Source organism: Thunnus albacares, chromosome 17 (assembly GCF_914725855.1).
Source record: "Thunnus albacares chromosome 17, fThuAlb1.1, whole genome shotgun sequence".
Classification (NCBI taxonomy): domain Eukaryota; kingdom Metazoa; phylum Chordata; class Actinopteri; order Scombriformes; family Scombridae; genus Thunnus; species Thunnus albacares.
In genome coordinates this window covers 2,652,110-2,669,555 of record NC_058122.1, presented here as the reverse complement: position 1 = coordinate 2,669,555, position 17,446 = coordinate 2,652,110, and the positions used below count along the sequence as shown (strand labels likewise).

The following is a 17,446-nucleotide window of genomic DNA, read 5'->3' as shown; positions in this document are numbered from 1 at the left end:
ACAAGAACTATTGAACAGGCAAGTGCACATTTATGGACCATGTTTTGTTATATACAATGAACGAACTTACATTTCAGAAGCATAAGTCAGAATGAGACACAATTCAGTTCTGTTTTTCACACAATGGTGCTTCAGTATGTGCTGGTGCATTGACACATATGGGACCTGAGTCCTTGAGCACTTCTCTAATCTAAAGATGGCCAAAAAACACTGTCATGTGCACTGTTTGTAGGTACTTTACTGATGCCAAGGCCTAGAAGCCCTAAGAGTACTTTGTGACAGTAAAAAGGAAGTAACATAGATACCATTTTTTTAAGCAAGAAGACAGTGTTAGTAAGGCATACAAGAACAAAAACTTACCCTCTGGTGTCTGATAAGTTTATGCTTGAGTTCTTTTCAAAAGAGGTATCACAGTAGACCGTCAAATTCCGGAGGGTACGTCAGATTTTTTTGTACCTTAAAAGTTAAGAACAGATGCGTGACTTACTTTTGTGAGACAGTGGCACATGTTGGCGTACAGCACATGGAGGATACAGAGCCTCTTTTTTTTCTATGGTTTTATTTCATGGATTGTCTTTGTTTTGGTAATCAGCATTGGGTGATTAAGATTGGAACACTGTAATTTCCATGTTTTTATAGATGAATAAATCAAACCTTGAACTTTGATATTGATCTTATCTCTTGGGAAAAAAATAAGTGTATTTTCCAAAGTGTTGCCTTATTCCTTTTGCTTTACATTCTAGGCCTTTCTCAGTCTGTGTTCTCATCTGTACTTTTGTTCTCGTGGACTTGTGAAGTGTCATCAGTCACGGCCCAAGTGCTGTTCCACTTTAAAGTCTGCATCCAGCCAAGTACAGTCCAAATGACCAGAAGTGTTCTTGCTATAATTGTACCACAAAATACACAGAGTCCAGATAGTGTATGTTAAGAGGCTATTAATTTGGGAAAAATATGCTCTTTTAGAAACTACCTATTGCTGCACTCCTGTATGAGATTGTAGGCCCACATCTTCTCTAAAGCTGTTCCAGTTTGCAAGTAGACATATAATTAAGCTCATTGTCTCTGATCAGTGGTGGAAGAAGTACCCAGATCCCATTAACTTGAATGGGAAAGTGGTCACAGACTTTTGGACCCCACTGTAAGTATTTGCAGCAAAATGTAGTTAAAGTATTGCAGTAAAAGTAGTGGTTTGGTCCCTCTGACTGATATATTATTATATATGACATCATTAGATTATTAATAGTGAAGCATCAGTGTTAGAGCAGCATGTTACTGTTGTAGCTGCTGGAGGTGGAGCTACTTTCAACTACTTTATATACAGTTAGCTAGTTTAGTCCAGTGGTTCCCAACCTAGGGGTCGGGCCCCTCCAAAGGGAGATATCTGAGAGGTTGTGAGATGATTAATGGGAGAGGAAAGAAGAAAAAACAAAGTTCTGATACACAAATCTGTTTTCAGTTTTTGGACTTTTTGTCTTATCTTTGATTGGGACGTACCATCTATTTTTTTACAATATATTAGTGTTTGGGAACATTGTATTGACATGGAAACAATATAACTAAACAGCTGAATGAAGATGTACCTCTATATCCATGGGAATAAATGTTTCCTGGTTATGGTGGACAGTTTCCTGTGCGTTCCACAGTTTACATGACTATTAATATCCTCCCCCTTAATGCTTTCCACAGCTGTGAGTGTGACTTTCATACTCGTGAGACCCCTGCCTCTTTGGTTTCACTTATCTGTCAGATGTTCTCTCTCGCATAAGTACACTGCGCTGACGAAAATAGTGATATAATCACTGCGGTGTGACTATGTTGCTGTTTCTCTCTCCTATATTTGACCTTGTTATTGGCGAAACAGAGTGTTCTGCCTCTCCCTGCTGTAACATAGTCACTATAAATATGTGTGTGCGTAGGAGAGAGTGACGTTACTCTTAATGTTGCGTTGGTACACTGGGACATGTAGTGTGATATACTATTTTCCTACAGATTACTGCTCTGACTGGCAGATAAACAAAGTCAATGTGGTCAATCTAATGTGTGCAATCTAATGCAATCCAATACAACAGCTCTGCCATAAATGATACTTTTACAAAGCTTATACATTTTAGTTTTAGTTCTACTTTATGTTTATTACTGAGGTCTTAGTGGAGTGCATTATACTGAAAACTGTTCCTACTTTTTGTCCACCCCATGAACATACATGAAGGGGGAAAAATATTAGGAACGCTTTTCAATATAATTCACTCCAGTTGTTATTGCTGTATGTGTTGCTTGTGCTTTTTGTCCTTCTCCTCTCCTGTCTATTGCTCCACCCAGATCTCCTCCACATAACCAGCCCACAATAAGGTGCACCTGGCCAGGGAGGAAGGGTTAAATGCTTCAGGTTCCGGTTGCAGAAAGAGGCTTCTTATTTGTGGACTGCTGCTCTTGCTGCCTCTCAGCCTGGGATTTTATTTAGAGTTTCTGTTATCTTTGACTGTTGTTTATTTCTTCCCATGGTTGAGGTATTTCAAAAGATGGTAGAGTTTTACTTTGGGTAAATGGTGGAGTGTTGTTGCCCTATAGGGTCGACTAAGGGTGGGGCGTAACACAGTACACCACCACCACCACCCACTACAACCTCATTCATAAACATTAAATAGAATTATCATCTTTCTGACAATGTCAACAAAAACTGAAAATGTACAAGCTTCATAAAAGTAGAATTTATGGCAGAGCAGTTGTTATGGATTGCATTAGATTGCACAGGTATACCTCATAAAGTGCTTGCTGAGTTAAGATTTTAGATTAGATTCAGATTTCATCCACAAAACATGTAATCAGCTCATAAAATAAGACGTGGTATTAAAGATTAAACAACCAGCTACCACAATGAATTGCTGCTTGCATGTTAATTCATTCATTATATAATACAATAATATAATACTGTGCATATAACAATATAACACTTTAAAAGGAGCCATTCTGCACAGTGAGTACTTTTAGCTTTGATACTTGAAGCACATTGTTTATAATACTTACATACTTTGACTTAAGTAACATTTTGAAAGAAGGACTTTCACTTGTAAAGGAGTATTTGTATATATACTTGTATTTAAGTATAGAGCACTTTTTCCACCATTAGGCCATTTTGCCATGGAAGACCCTGGAGGAAGTCACACAACCCTCCCAGATGATGAAACATTATAATTACTATATAATTTTTTAATCTTTTAAATTTTGCAACTCTCTACTTGAACAGTGATGGTAGCTTTTCAGATTGTGTTACTGTGATGACAGCAGACAAAGTGACACTTTTCCATCCTGGCTGTTTATCAGAGGGAGGAAACTTTATGTAACACGAACACACACACACACACACACACGTACACACCCCCGCACACGCCTCCTTGTTTACTATCTTCTTACAGTTCAAGTAGGTGGGATTCCTAGAATCCGATTTGCTGGCTCCCGCCCACCGCGCTCTCTCATTGGCTGGGGGAGTCTATTAAGGAAGAGTCTCATGCGAGGAGCTGCAGACTGTAAACGCCAGCATCTCTCGGAATATTCGCTTCCACCAACTGCATTAAAATCGTTTCCCACTGAAGGATTTTTAAAAATATATTTAATTTGCATGTTCTATTTATAATTGCGTAATTTCACTTTTGAGAATGACTAGCAAAATGAAGTTTGTTCAGTCTCTGGTGAAGGCTGCAGCACTGGCCAACGTGCCAAAACACATCGACCATTTCTCCAAGTTCTCTCCCTCTCCTCTGTCTATGAAGCAATTCTTGGATTTCGGTGAGTCATCCCTAATACACAGTGTACAGAGTGAATGCAGATCCTGAATGCTCTTTATTCAAAATGCTTGTATAGAAAACAGTAAGAGACAGTCTTCTGTCAGACATTTGCATGGTACCGAAACGTCACATTGTTTATTTATTCTACTGCTGATTTGCGTTTATTTTTATTTTTTTGTATAAGAAATCAACATAATTTATAATATCTCAAAATTTATGTATTTATGTTTTAAGTGCATCTTTAAAAGCCCCAGAAACCAGGAGCTCCACTGATATTTCAAACATAAAAGAGTAGAGTTAGTCTAAAAGCAAAAAAGCCCTGGATTTTGTCTCAGTACAGTGACTCAAGCATCAGGTTATCAGTAGGAAAGGTGCTGAGACAAAGGAGGAACAGTCCTGTTATAAAATGTCTGCTAACTTGTCTCATAGGTTTGATTTCACCATCTCAGCTCATCACTGAAGGACAACAAGCAGTTCATGACATGCCAGCAGCCTGCTGTGCTTTCACTGACATTGCTGCTGCTAATTAATGAATGAATGACTTTTGTTAGGGGCTGTATAAAAATTATTAGAGGGTGGCAGGGGTTAGAAAAGGGGTAGAGTATTGTCATTTTTCTTTAAGCTGAAGGTGACCGTTTGGGAGAGCAGGGGAGGGACTTTTATTTTTTTCACGTTCCAGATTTGTATTTTATTCCTTTGCAATATTGTCAACAGTTACAGAAATAGCTTAATCAAAAATACAACTTTCACTTGTTGTATGGCACATAAAGGTACACTTTGCCAAATGCAAAGGACATTTCCGTCTATGTATCAAGGATTAATGACAACTACTTTGGTGGCACTCATTAGAAGTTCCATTAAGATATTAAGTTGTACCAGTTTACCACTGTTATATAATTTGACATGTTGTGGGGTCATTTTTTGCCAATCATTTTTGTACAGTCCCTTAGTTTTGTTCTAATAATCCACATTTTTTTCCTCATCATTCAGTTAGTTATTATCTGAGTGTGAAAGCTCATTCTTGGCCTTAAGAAAATATTCTTAACTCAAGGTCAAACTCAATTTGTCAAACCAACCAATAATGTGTGTCATGTCTTGTTTTGGGTTTTAATTCATAATATTTTAAATTAAATTGTAATCCTATCCTGTTCTGCTCTCCAGGTTCGACCAATGCCTGTGAACGCACATCATTTGTCTTCCTGCGTCAGGAGCTTCCTGTCCGTTTGTCCAACATCATGAAGGAGATCAACCTGCTGCCAGACCGGCTGCTGGCCACGCCCTCGGTCCAGCTGGTCCAGAGCTGGTGAGAGACAGAGATGGAATAATTAATACACACTGAATAATTGACTTATTGATTATCTGATTATCTGATTGATTGGGGACTGATTTATTGACTTGTTTACTGACTGACCTCAAATAATACTGTCATCTTACACTTCATTTCTGGGACTGATAGGGATAAATATACTGTTACTTACAGTCTCTTCCAAAAGGAGCTGAGTACAATGTATCCTCAAAAATGCACTAAATGACAATAAAACAACTGATTTAAAAATGTAGAAGTGACAAGACTAAAAAATACAAAGTGCATGCTTTCCTGTTTATGTACTGACATTACTCTGACCCCTCAGACTTGTGAAACACATTCAAAACTCTTTCAAAACACAAGTGTACTTCCTCATTTTCACAGTTGCAAGCTTTCCAATCTCACTGCTATGAATAGCAGGCCAGTGGTGCACTGTAGTTCCAGATACAAACAGAGATTCCTTTACAGAACGGGGTGAGGGTGTGGGGAGGAAGAGGAGGAGGGAGAGCGGCTGAACTTTGTCCCAGTTCCCCCTCTAACCCCACCTTTCTTCGTCTTCTTTCCCCTCGCCCCGCCCGCTTGTTGTTGGCAGCTGAAGGGAACAGCGTGTTCAGAACAGCAGCTGCTAGTGACACAAGTAATAAACAAAATCAGCCTTCCGACGTCATTCATAATAAAACAGTGTAACTATGAAAGTTATTGAAAGATTGTACTCTTTTCATTAAATGCACTTTAAATGAGACACTTTTACAGAATTGACCCTTGAGATTAGAAAAAGTTAGAAAATTCTTAATTAAGTGTTTTGGTGATGAACTGTTGAACTCTTGTCATTCTTCAAACCCAGTTCTGATTTCATTTAGCTTCAGTGTTTTGAGGCTAATTCATCTCTTGTTCCATCTCATGTCATTGAGATTGTTGGTTGTAGTTTTGCTGATCTTGGGAAGTTTGAGGATGCTCGCACACAAAGTAATGTTGAGAAAGGTTTTTCTAGGTCTTTGACCCTGCAGTATTAAGTATTAGATTCCTAATGCATATATTGAAATATAGATGTAGTGAATAACAAACACTTGGGCAGCTGTCTCTGTTTTTCAAAATCCTGACATCATGCCGTGGTTTTTCTGGGAACTTTCTAGGAATCGCTCACAGGAAATGTTTTTTTCCACACACACACACACACACAGATTTCTTCTCTTTTGGGAAGAAAAAAATAAGATCGGGTCTAGCTGTCAGTGAATGAGAAGACACATTTCAACAGAGACAGTCTGCAGAATGATGTTTATGTTTATCAAGTCATGGGACTTACTTGACACAGAGGTTTAGTTTTCCGAAATAGCAGCTTAAAGGTTCACAGACTGAAATTTAATATACTATATGTTTAGCAGTGCTGACCCCATCTGTTGATGAAGTTTCTGGAAACGTGTGACTGTCTCATCTCAGTCAGATGACACAGGTCTGATTCCCTAAACATGGCTGATTTCCAGGATGGGAACTGAGACAGACTGAGGGATCAAAGCTTGCCCTGTTGGGGTGGAAGAAACTTCATGTGCTCTATTTTATCTCACTCTCTCAAAAGGGAAAAGGATGAATCTCCATTTTAGAGTTTACTCAAATCTAACATTTTTAAAATGAATGAATTGTTTTGAACTGTATACCTACAGTAGTATTCATGGTGTAATGTCACATGATTAATTGATAAGTTGTGCACATAAACCAGAAAACAACTTCAGACACCACCCTGATGAAGGCAAAAAAAAGTGTAAACAAGCATTCATATTTTTAAGCTCTAATGTATGATTTATCTGTAGACAGAGGGTGACATCATGAAAGAAAAATAGATTAAATATACATTTCTCTCTTCGGGGTAGTGATTTGTTCTCAACAGTGAGCACTAGACATGTAATTTGCAGCAGATCTGTGTGTATAACAGAAAAAAAAACATGCAGCTGAATGTTAGTTAGACTTTAATAAGAAACAGCAAACTGAACTAACTGATTGAGACGCTGCTGCTCATGATCTGCAGCGTCAGGAAACCAGGAAACCAAAGTCACGTTGCAGTTATTTCCTTTGAATAGCAACAACACACAAGTTAGTAACACACACACACACACACACACACACACATATACGTATATGACACGTGAGGACTGAAGATAGATGGCGGTGTTTACATTTTCCTCCTCTCTTTGCCTCCTCCTCCTCCTTCTCTCTCTCTGTTTTTCTATCTCACTCACCCAGTAAAATGTACCAATAACACAGGCTGCAGCAGGGTGGATGTGTGTGTCCACGGTATTCTAGCTAAATGCTGGTCACTGACAGTCCAATGTTTGTGTTCTCTCAGGTACATCCAGAGCCTGGTGGAGATCCTGGAGTTTCTGGACAAGAACCCAGATGACCAGGGAATCCTGGAGATGTGAGTGTAACACACATATCATCAAAAAAACAGGATAGGATAACTTGACTTTCACTGTCTGCTTCCTCTCTCACCTAACCTCTGTTCAAGTCAAGTCAAATCCATTTTATTTATATAGTGCCAAATCACAACAGAAGTTATCTCAGGGCACTTTTCACATTGAGCAGGTCTAGATCGTACTCTTTACTATACAGAGACCCAACAATTCCCCCATGAGCAGCACTTGGCAATAGCAGCAAGGAAAATCTCCCCTTTAACTGGAAGAAACCTCAAGCAGAACCGGGCTCTGGTTGGGCGTCCATCTGCCTTGACCAGTTGGGTTGAGAGAGAAAGAAGGAGGGGGAGAGGGCAGAGAGAGAGACAGACAGAGAAGCATAATAACAATAACGATAATTATACTAACAGGAATTTGACTGATAATAATAGTGGCAGCGGTGGGCATCAAGCTGGACAGCAGTTCAGGTCTATAGCCAAAGGTCTCCTGTTAGACAAGAAAGCACAAAACTCCAGGGAAGAAGGAAAGTTAGTAACATGCATTAATGGGACATGAATGTGTACAGATGGAGAGGATGAGGAGAAAGGAGTGCAGTGCATCATGGGAAGTCCCCCAGCAGTCTAGGCCTATAGCAGCATAACTAAGGGCTGGTCCAAGGAAAGCCTGGCCAGCCCTAACTATAAGCTTTATCAAAAAGCAAAGTTTTAGACTGAATCTGGAACCCCCCAGATTGAATCTGGAAGATAGTTGCACAGGAGAGGAGCCTGATAGCTGAAGGCTCTGCCTCCCATTCTATTCTTAGAGACTCTAAGAACCACAAGTAAGCCTGCATTCTGGGAGCGTAGTGGTCTAGTGGAGTAACAGGGTACTATGAGCTCTTTAAGACATGATGGTGCCTGACCATTAAGGGATTTGTATTTGAGGAGAAGGATTTTTAATTCTATTCTGGATTTTGATTTTGCCTTCCACTCCCTCCTCCGCTCATCATCCCAGGTTTGTGGACGTCTTGGAGTCCATCAGGAACCGACACAACGAGGTGGTCCCCACCCTGGCTCAGGGAGTCATTGAATACAAAGAGGCCTATGGCCAGCAGGACGCTGTCACTGACCACAATATCCAGTACTTCCTGGACCGCTTCTACACCAGCCGCATCTCCATCCGCATGCTCATCAACCAGCATAGTGAGCTGCCACACACACACATACCAGCCTGCAACCACACCTGACCACATGACCAAAAATCAGTGAACGCACAGCCAGATTATATAAATAAAAAGCTCATGAACCACTAATACTACATTTTATGAACCACTGCTAGTAGTAGGAGTAATAAGTAATTTTCTCTTTCGCTACTTTCTTGCAGCTCTTGTCTTCAACGGCAACACAAACCCCGCCCATCCCAACACCATTGGCTGTATTGACTCCATGTGTGACGTAACAGAGGTTGCACGAGGTAAGGGGACAGAGAGGCTGTCAGAGGTGGTTTTGACCAGTGGTAATTAGGTTTAGACTGGTACAGTTTATGAGCTGAAACTGGCAGTTACACATTATAATCACTAACCTTTCATCCATGATTTCTTATCTATTTACTGTGTATTACGTACAATGTGAGCACAATATTAAGTCAAACAATACAGGTCTTAATCTAGATTTTGACACAGGGCCCGGCTTCAAGACCAGGCAAAAGATGAGCTAATAATACAGGACCATCCTTACCTTGTACTTGATATACAGTGCAGGAAGAATCACCAAATTTTTAATAATGGTATACAGTATATTCCTAATTGAATTTGATTTAAATTTGATTTAGGACCAGGGGGCTTAACTCCTAATTTTCACCTCAGGGCCATAGTGGGTTAATCCAGCCATGATATGATGTCTGTTACTTCTTGTTAATACAAAACAGCAAACCTTGAATATTGAGTACATTTAAATACTTCTAATACAGCATTCAGTCAAGCAAGAACTTTATATCCTTACAGTCATGACAAAAAAATCAATAATTCATTCACAGTATCAGTTCATAGTTAACCGTCTCTTATATTTCACTGTATCACATAGTGGATCTCTGATAAATGAAAAAGCTCGTTGCATCATGAGATGACGCAGGTCAATAACTGGTGCAGAACTGGCAGGCTGCTCATCCAGTTTGGCTCAGTTTCAGTGTTTGAACAGACTCAGAACTGCTGGTTGTGATCCATCACACTTATCAACCATAATTTTTATACTGATGATAGCCTTGTATTTATCACATCTGTTTATCTTTATATCTGTTTTATCATGTCCATCTTATCTTTTATCTTTTATCAAACAGGGCAAAGAATAAAGTTTTCTGTCTGTCTGTCTCTCTCTAGATGCCTATGAGAGTGCTAAGATGCTGTGTGAACAGTATTACTTGGGAGCACCTGAGCTGGAGCTGAGGCAGATGAACGGTGAGAAACACACAAAACACTGTGACTAAATACACATACACACACACACACACACACACAGAGTTTTTTCATTGATGGATAATGTGTGTGTATAGAGCGTTGACTGTTGTTTTTCTCCCCTCCCTTAGCCAACAGCATCAGAGAGCCTATCCACATCTCATACATCCCATCTCACCTGTACCACATGCTATTTGAACTCTTTAAGGTAATAAATGATACTGTATCTGCATACAAAAATACTGTATATGATATACTATTTACAGCAGTAGGAGCCTCCTTGACGGCTTAAAGGAGCACTCCAGTGATTTAGTATTGCAATTTCATAAAGTTTATTTAACATACTTTTAAAAGAATGCTGGAAATTGAAGCAGCAGAGGTCAAAAAATCCTGACTTTTATTTTCTCATATGGGTGAAACTCCACAAACGCTGAATTCTATATTTCCAACAATTCAATTTGATAATATTCCTGTATTAGACCCTCCTTTGATGAATAGTTGAACTTTCTTGGAAGCTGACATCTGACTTTAAATAAAATGTCATTATCGACCTGAGTGTGCAGTGTTTTGGACTGATCCCATTGGCTACCCACCAGCTGATAAACCTCCCTGTGTCCTCTCTGCAGAATGCCATGAGAGCAACCATTGAAAACCACGAGGCCAGTAGGACCCTACCACCCATCAAAGTCATGGTCGCTCTCGGCGGAGAGGATCTGTCAATCAAGGTGAGTGATTCCTCTGTCAGTGAGAGTGATGCTGAGGGAGATTGATGTGGCAGTACAGGTTGGTGTAAGTCGGACTTAAAGAAACGACAACTCTTAAAGAAAAAGGTAGACATTTCGTGAGCTGAGAAGATCAATACCACTCTCATGTCATAAGCTTCAGTCGTCCAAATGAGTCAAATCAAGTAGTCCCTCTTTTTGTTACTATACTTCCACCACAGCTCAACAGGGAAACACTTGTCTGAGGAAACACAAAGAGGGAATTTGCTGCTAAAAAGACTGTAAATGTGGCAGATATCCACTTGATATGACTAACTCAGACTGCTGAAGCCTCATATAAGCTTCACATCTACTTTTAAATGCATTTTCGCACTAAAGGACTGTGTGGACACACTGTGGATTTTGTCCCCCGTCACTTACATTGAAAGCACATTTGAAGGCCAATATGAACAGGAGGAATGATGACAGTGAAGAAAACCTCTTCCACTGTTCACATGGACGCCTGATTGTTGTTTAAGACACACTTGAAAAATTGTAAACCTGTCCTCTAAGTAAGCATTAACTGGATATGTTGTCCAGGACATGTTTTGTTTGCATGTTTTGTACCTCTGGTTTATTTCATGGATTCCAGCCCTACTGCATTGGAAACTAGAGAGAAAACAACTTACAAACCAGACAGGAAGGACAAAGGACAGAGCAGTATGTTCCCAACTGAAAAGTCACATCAGGGATATTTGATATCTCTTGTTGCGTTTATGTTGCAAAGGAGAGCAAGGCAAGCAAATACCATTCTTCGTCATGATGGCAGGAGTGGTTCTAAAATCCCAAAATGCGCCAGCAACCATACACAACACAACATTAAGTACTTTTTCTAGTACATCACTGGTTGAAAGAACAAAAAATATGTTATCTGAATGCCCCAATTTCCCACACCAAGAATAGAAACCAAGTTGGTTCAACTTAAACGTCTTTACTCAAAAAGCACAGTAATCTCCCCTTTACTAAAGCCATGTTGAGGTATGTGGTTATGTGACGATTATGAAAAAAAGAAAAAGCTATGGAAAGAAAGAGTAAAACAATGTTGTATTCTTGTCCCCATTCTGAAATGACGTGTTTTCACCCTTTGCCCCATTGTTCTTGTAACCTTGATTCACCTCTGTTCAGCTGCTTAATTGGGTTACATAAACCTCATAAACCCTCATTATCATCAAACAATCCAAATCCGCCCAGACACCAAGCCCATTCATTTACGTCATTGGCTCCTGGCACACCATAGATCCATATTTAGACAGGATTAATTCAGCGCACCGTTGGCTGATATCTGCGACCTTTGCCCTAAACACCAGCATGGAAAAACTTCCACACATACAGGTCACCCAGTGCATGCTTTATGCTAATAAAAGTAACAAAATGGAAAGGGTTTATCTCTAAACTGAGATTTCAGGCCCGTATAATCATTCAAGAGTTTTTTTGTGGTATTTGTTTTGCCTTCATCATTGATGCTGAGTCCTCACTGCTGTGTTAACCTCTCTGTGATCTCTGTCTATCTCCAGATGAGCGACAGAGGAGGTGGTGTTCCCTTCAGGAGGACAGAACGCCTGTTTAGCTACTTGTACTCCACAGCTCCCAGACCCTCTATAGGAGACAAACACAGAGCCCCACTGGTGAGCAGCTCACACACCAACATACACATTCAAACATGATATTCATATCATGAGAAGAGCTAACATATGTGTGTGTGTGTGTGTGTGTGTGTGTATAGGCTGGGTTCGGCTATGGGCTGCCCATCACTCGTCTCTACGCTCGCTACTTCCAGGGAGACTTGCAGCTCTACTCCATGGAGGGTTTTGGGACGGACGCTGTCATACACCTGAAGGTAATTTACACACATGCACATGCACCAACATATTGTGGGATATGATGAATTTAATCGGTGTGACCGGTCTTTCCTCCAAATAAGACCAAAGATATGTTAATTGATTTTCAGTGCAGCAATAAAAGTATTTGAGCACTGTCCTATATGAGAAGCTTAAATTTGATACAAATACAGATGCTATATGTTAAAAGGCAAATCAACAGTTGTTCTTTTTAAGGAAGCTGAAAAGATTTAATGACACTGATGAAAATATTTTATTCTTTTTATATTGAGTCTACATATTGAGTACCAGATGCTCCCTAAAGGTAGCACTAATAGATACAGATTGTCCTCAGTCTGGTTGTAAACAATTTGTACCCATGTTGCATTGGTCTATTGATTGATTTATTTCATTTACTTTACCTTGCTCATCTTTTTAATACAGAAGTGAACTGATTTTATTTTATTGTATAGCCTATTATACAGGCACATATATTGAACATTGTTACTGTCAGTTTATAAATAACAGGGCCCAAGTCTAGAATGAGTTAGACCAAGATTCAAGTCCAAATGAACATGCATGCACAAAAAAAGCTATGTGGTGAATCACACTTGCATTAAAGTCTATTCACTGTCTCCCCAGGTGTTGTCTACAGACTCAGTGGAGAGGCTGCCAGTTTTTAACAAGACCGCTCTGCGTCACTACAAGCTGAGTTTGGAGGCCGACGATTGGTGCGTTCCCTCCAAAGAGCCCCTGGATCTTGCTGTCTACCGCGCTGCTAAGTGATCAGGTCCTGACCTGACATGATTTGTGACACAAACACTGACAAGCTGACCATAAAATGTCCTGTAAAGACGGCCATTGTGGGACCAGAACTGTTAGCCCGGTGGTGGATGGGTGTTGAAGTGACCAAAAGTGGCCAAGGAGATCAAAGAAAAGGCCAAGCATCAGCATCCTGATTGTCTGGGAGTTTCCTTAGTTGGCGCGGATGTCTTCTGTCTGTGTTTCTTGCTTCTCTATGTGTGGGAATACATAAATGAAGAGAAGAGTGAAGTTGACATTCTGAGTCAAGATGGTGGAGAGTCAAAGATGCAGTGGTGGAAATTCAGAAAGAGAACGAGAGAAAGATGCAGAGATGAATTGAATTGATAGTAGGGCTGAACGATTTGAAGAAAATATCTAATTTTCTGACAAATAATTCAACTGTGATTTAAAAACCAGGAATTAATCAGTTCATACAATTTCAACATAAAAGCATTAATCCTTCAGCCCTACATGATGAGAAGAGATGGTTTCATTTTGTAAACAGTTGCACTGCTTTAAACTTGCCAAACCTTGTCAATGTCTGTTTTGAAGTCCTTACTAACTTATCAAAGAGTCATATGTCCTAGGTAATAAGCAAGCTGACAAAAATGTTGAAGTACAGCTGACTGAATGTATCAAAGGGTTTTCATTTCTCCAAGCAGGAGTAAAAAAATCTGATGAAACTGTCGTCCAATGGAGTCCATGGTATGTTTGAAAAGTTTTGCTACAGTAAATCTAGAACAAGAACAAGATATATCACACGTGTCTTCCAGTCTGATATTATTCCAGCTCTTACCTCATATGGAAGAACACATTTCACCTAAAAGTTAGCCACCCATATTGCTGATTCCTTTTATTCAAGTTATTTAGGCGCTTTGCAGCCAAGCAGCTAGTAGGAGATTTTCCTCAAAAACATGAAGTGCCTGCGCATGTTGAATGATGAGTTGAATTTTATGCTACAAGAAACAGAACATTTCCTCTTTTCTTTGTGCGACTGGCTTGCTTTTAGAATGCATAGGTCAGTAAGAATACTGTGCAATTTTTTTGGTGTTTTTCATGTGTTGAACAAAATGGCTCGTGTATTTGTTGGCAAAATGGCCTTTCTTGAATTCCTGTTTTGTGCCCTTGCATAGTGCCAGTTCAAGATGCAGAAGAAACAGCAGATGTTGAGCTGCCTGTTCGGTTACTGATAATGAACACAGATTAGGGATTATTGAGTTATCCATTAATTAACCTAGCTGTTGTTGAAGACCTGTGATGGGTCAAAACTGCAACGTGTGTATTAAACTGTGCATGAAAATAATCAGCCTGTTATACTGTATGATGAGATTCATTGTGTATTCACATATATGTATGACCCAGGCACAGTGTTTACTGTATATTTGAGGTGAACTGTTCATTTTAGAGGACATTATTTTTTATAAAAAAATATTGGAAAATAAAATATCCTGAATATAATCTAACTATTGTCCGCATTATTATTGTTGTTTTATATATTGTGTGTGTGTGTTGGTTCTTCAGTTCTGCAGGTAAAGAGCTTGCAGCAGCAGTTTCCTGGTAGTCATACTGATAGTGTGCATGTGTGTGTGTGACTCACAGGCGATGACCTGTACAGGTTGATGCAATAAACCTCGACGTTTGACAAACATGGATTAATCAGACACTGAGTTATGTAACGAAAAATGTACAATATTGTGTGTGTGTCTGTGTAGATGACCTGGAATAGCTCACAGTAATAATTCACCTGGGTCAATAGAGGGACTTTGGCCAGCATGCAGGTTGTATTTGTTGGGACTGCAGTTATCATGCAGTGTTTGTGTGCACATTTTAATTTAAGAGATCAACTTGAAAACACTGAAAACTACCAGGGATGTCATCAACTCTACTGGTTCAAACTAACCTGCAATGAACCTGCCTTGGTTAAATATGCTGGGTACATTTGTCTGTGTGTGTGTGTGTGTGTGTGTGTGTGTGGTCTGTCTGGCTACTTTTGGGGACAAATTTCAGATTTAGGACCAGTTAATTTGGGACGGCTTGTCCAGTTGGGGAAAAAGCTGTGTCCCTAATTGACGTAAAGCTGATTTTTGGGTCAGTGGTTAAGGTTAGGGTTAAGGTTAATCAAGTAGTGAAATGGTCAGGGTTAGAGTTAGGGTAAGTCTCAAGGAAACAAATGTAAGTCTATATAATGTCCCCAAAAATGATCATGATCTGATATCTGTGTGTGTGTGTCTGTGTGTGTGTGTGTGTGTGTGTGTGTGTGTGTGTGTGTGTGTGTGTGTGTGTGAGGTCATTAGCACTTTCCTGCTGACTCGTGCATTTAATGTACCCTGCCTGTATAGTTGGGGCTTTGAGTCTCATAGTCAATATTGAGCCTGATCTCACAGAACATTTGGACTGACTTGTACGAAAAGAAATACAGAACTTATCACACTTGTGTCAGGTGCTGTGCAATTATTACTATTCAAATTAGTGCTCCACAACACCACTGATTTGTTAATTGTTTTAAAAATACATTCTTGTCTCATTCAAGTCCAATTTTGAATCTTACTGGCCAATAGAGCCACTTGAGCTGCAAATGCATGTGGCACAAATGACATCTTTATTAGGAATGTCACAGAAAACAAAATTCAACAAGTGTCAGACTTCAAGGATTCAGGAAATTTATAATTTACCTATTCAATTCAAAGACCGTCTCAAGAAGCAAATCAGTACAATCCTGTTGTGCCGCCGTGGCTTCCACTGACCATACTCTAATTTGCTTTTTTCTCTGCTTTGGATTGTCTGAGCAGTGTGTGTGAATGTTGGAAACAACAGAACCGATATGAGGTCAGAGAAGTGGGGAAATGTCAGGGGACAGCTTTGTATATCTGAGGTGTGTTAGTGTGCTTTCCCCTCTGGTTGGAAAGTCAACATGCTGATGGAGTTTAGGTGGTACAGTTTTCAGTGTTTTCAAGTTGATCCCTCATATTCAAGTGCACACACTCACACACACACACACACACACACACACACACACACACACACACACACACACACACAGGTTTGTGCAGCTATCCTTGTTAGGACCTTGCATCAACTCCATTCATTTTGTAAAGCCTAACCCTAACCTTAACCTAACCTCAATTCACACCTTATCCCTTACCTTAACCGGGACCTCAGAAATGACATTTTGCTGCATTAGGTCTGGGCTTTGGTCATGAGGACTATTGGTCCCAATAAGGTCAGTGTTTATACCAGAAATGGTCCCAATAAGGATGGAAAAACATGTACGTACACACACACACACACACACTGCACGATCACTGGAGTTCCAAACCCGCCACCTGCATGATGGCCAAAGTCCCTCCATTGACTATGGTACTGTGAGCTATTTCAGGTCATCCACACAAACACACACGCAATGTTGTACATTTCTCATTATATAACTCGATGTTTGTCTTAAGTCAAGGTTTATTACACACACACACACACACAGACAAATGTACCCAGCATATTTAACCAAGCAGGTTAGTTTGAACCAGTAGAGTTGATGATGTCCCTGTTCCACCAGAGCACTGTCCAGGTCACAGACAAAACAATCATATCTTCCACAAACAAAAGCACAAGAAAGACCCTTTAAATTCATCACTGTTAAGGCTTTTGTTTATAAATGATTTATTTTGCAGTTATTATTATTATTATTTACACATACAGTAGCTTTACTTCCTCATGCAATGGAGAAGTATAGTGTTGACAGAACCCAAGGGTTATCTGGCATCTTAACCCCTTGACTTTTTCAATCTGTTAGATCTTTTGGAATAACTTAGGCGCAAGCACATGGACTAATTTCTAGCAAAAAAAATACCAAGAAACCAAAATTCCTGCTTAATTAATGAAATTTGAATTGTGAGAAATATTTCCAGAGCTGAAATCTTGAAAAATTGACGCAAAACCCAATAACCTATTTTTTACAAATCAAATCTGCTATGTTAATAAAATAGAGTAAGACAGGGCAATGTTAAATATCCATGCATATGTGTGCAACAAAGGTGTGGAAAATAACAGAGAAGATGGGACAACCTGAAATCATTATTTTAAAGAATCTGAAGAGAACTAAATGATCTGGACCGACACTTAATTGGGTGCGGGTGATTTCTTGTCAGT

The 17,446-nt window shown here is 39.6% G+C and overlaps 1 protein-coding gene across 1 annotated transcript; it reads left to right on the top strand.

Annotated features, from left to right (window-relative positions):
- Positions 1–3,512: 3,512 nt before the first annotated feature.
- LOC122966855 (pyruvate dehydrogenase (acetyl-transferring) kinase isozyme 2, mitochondrial-like) lies at positions 3,513–14,761 on the top strand. The gene is made up of 11 exons (XM_044331222.1): positions 3,513–3,783; positions 4,944–5,085; positions 7,427–7,498; positions 8,487–8,674; positions 8,856–8,945; positions 9,847–9,924; positions 10,053–10,129; positions 10,548–10,646; positions 12,197–12,307; positions 12,406–12,519; positions 13,142–14,761. The coding sequence occupies exons 1-11, from the start codon at positions 3,654–3,656 to the stop codon at positions 13,283–13,285; spliced, it is 1,245 nt and encodes a 414-aa protein (XP_044187157.1). The 5' UTR covers positions 3,513–3,653; the 3' UTR covers positions 13,286–14,761.
- The last annotated feature ends 2,685 nt before the right edge of the window (positions 14,762–17,446 follow it).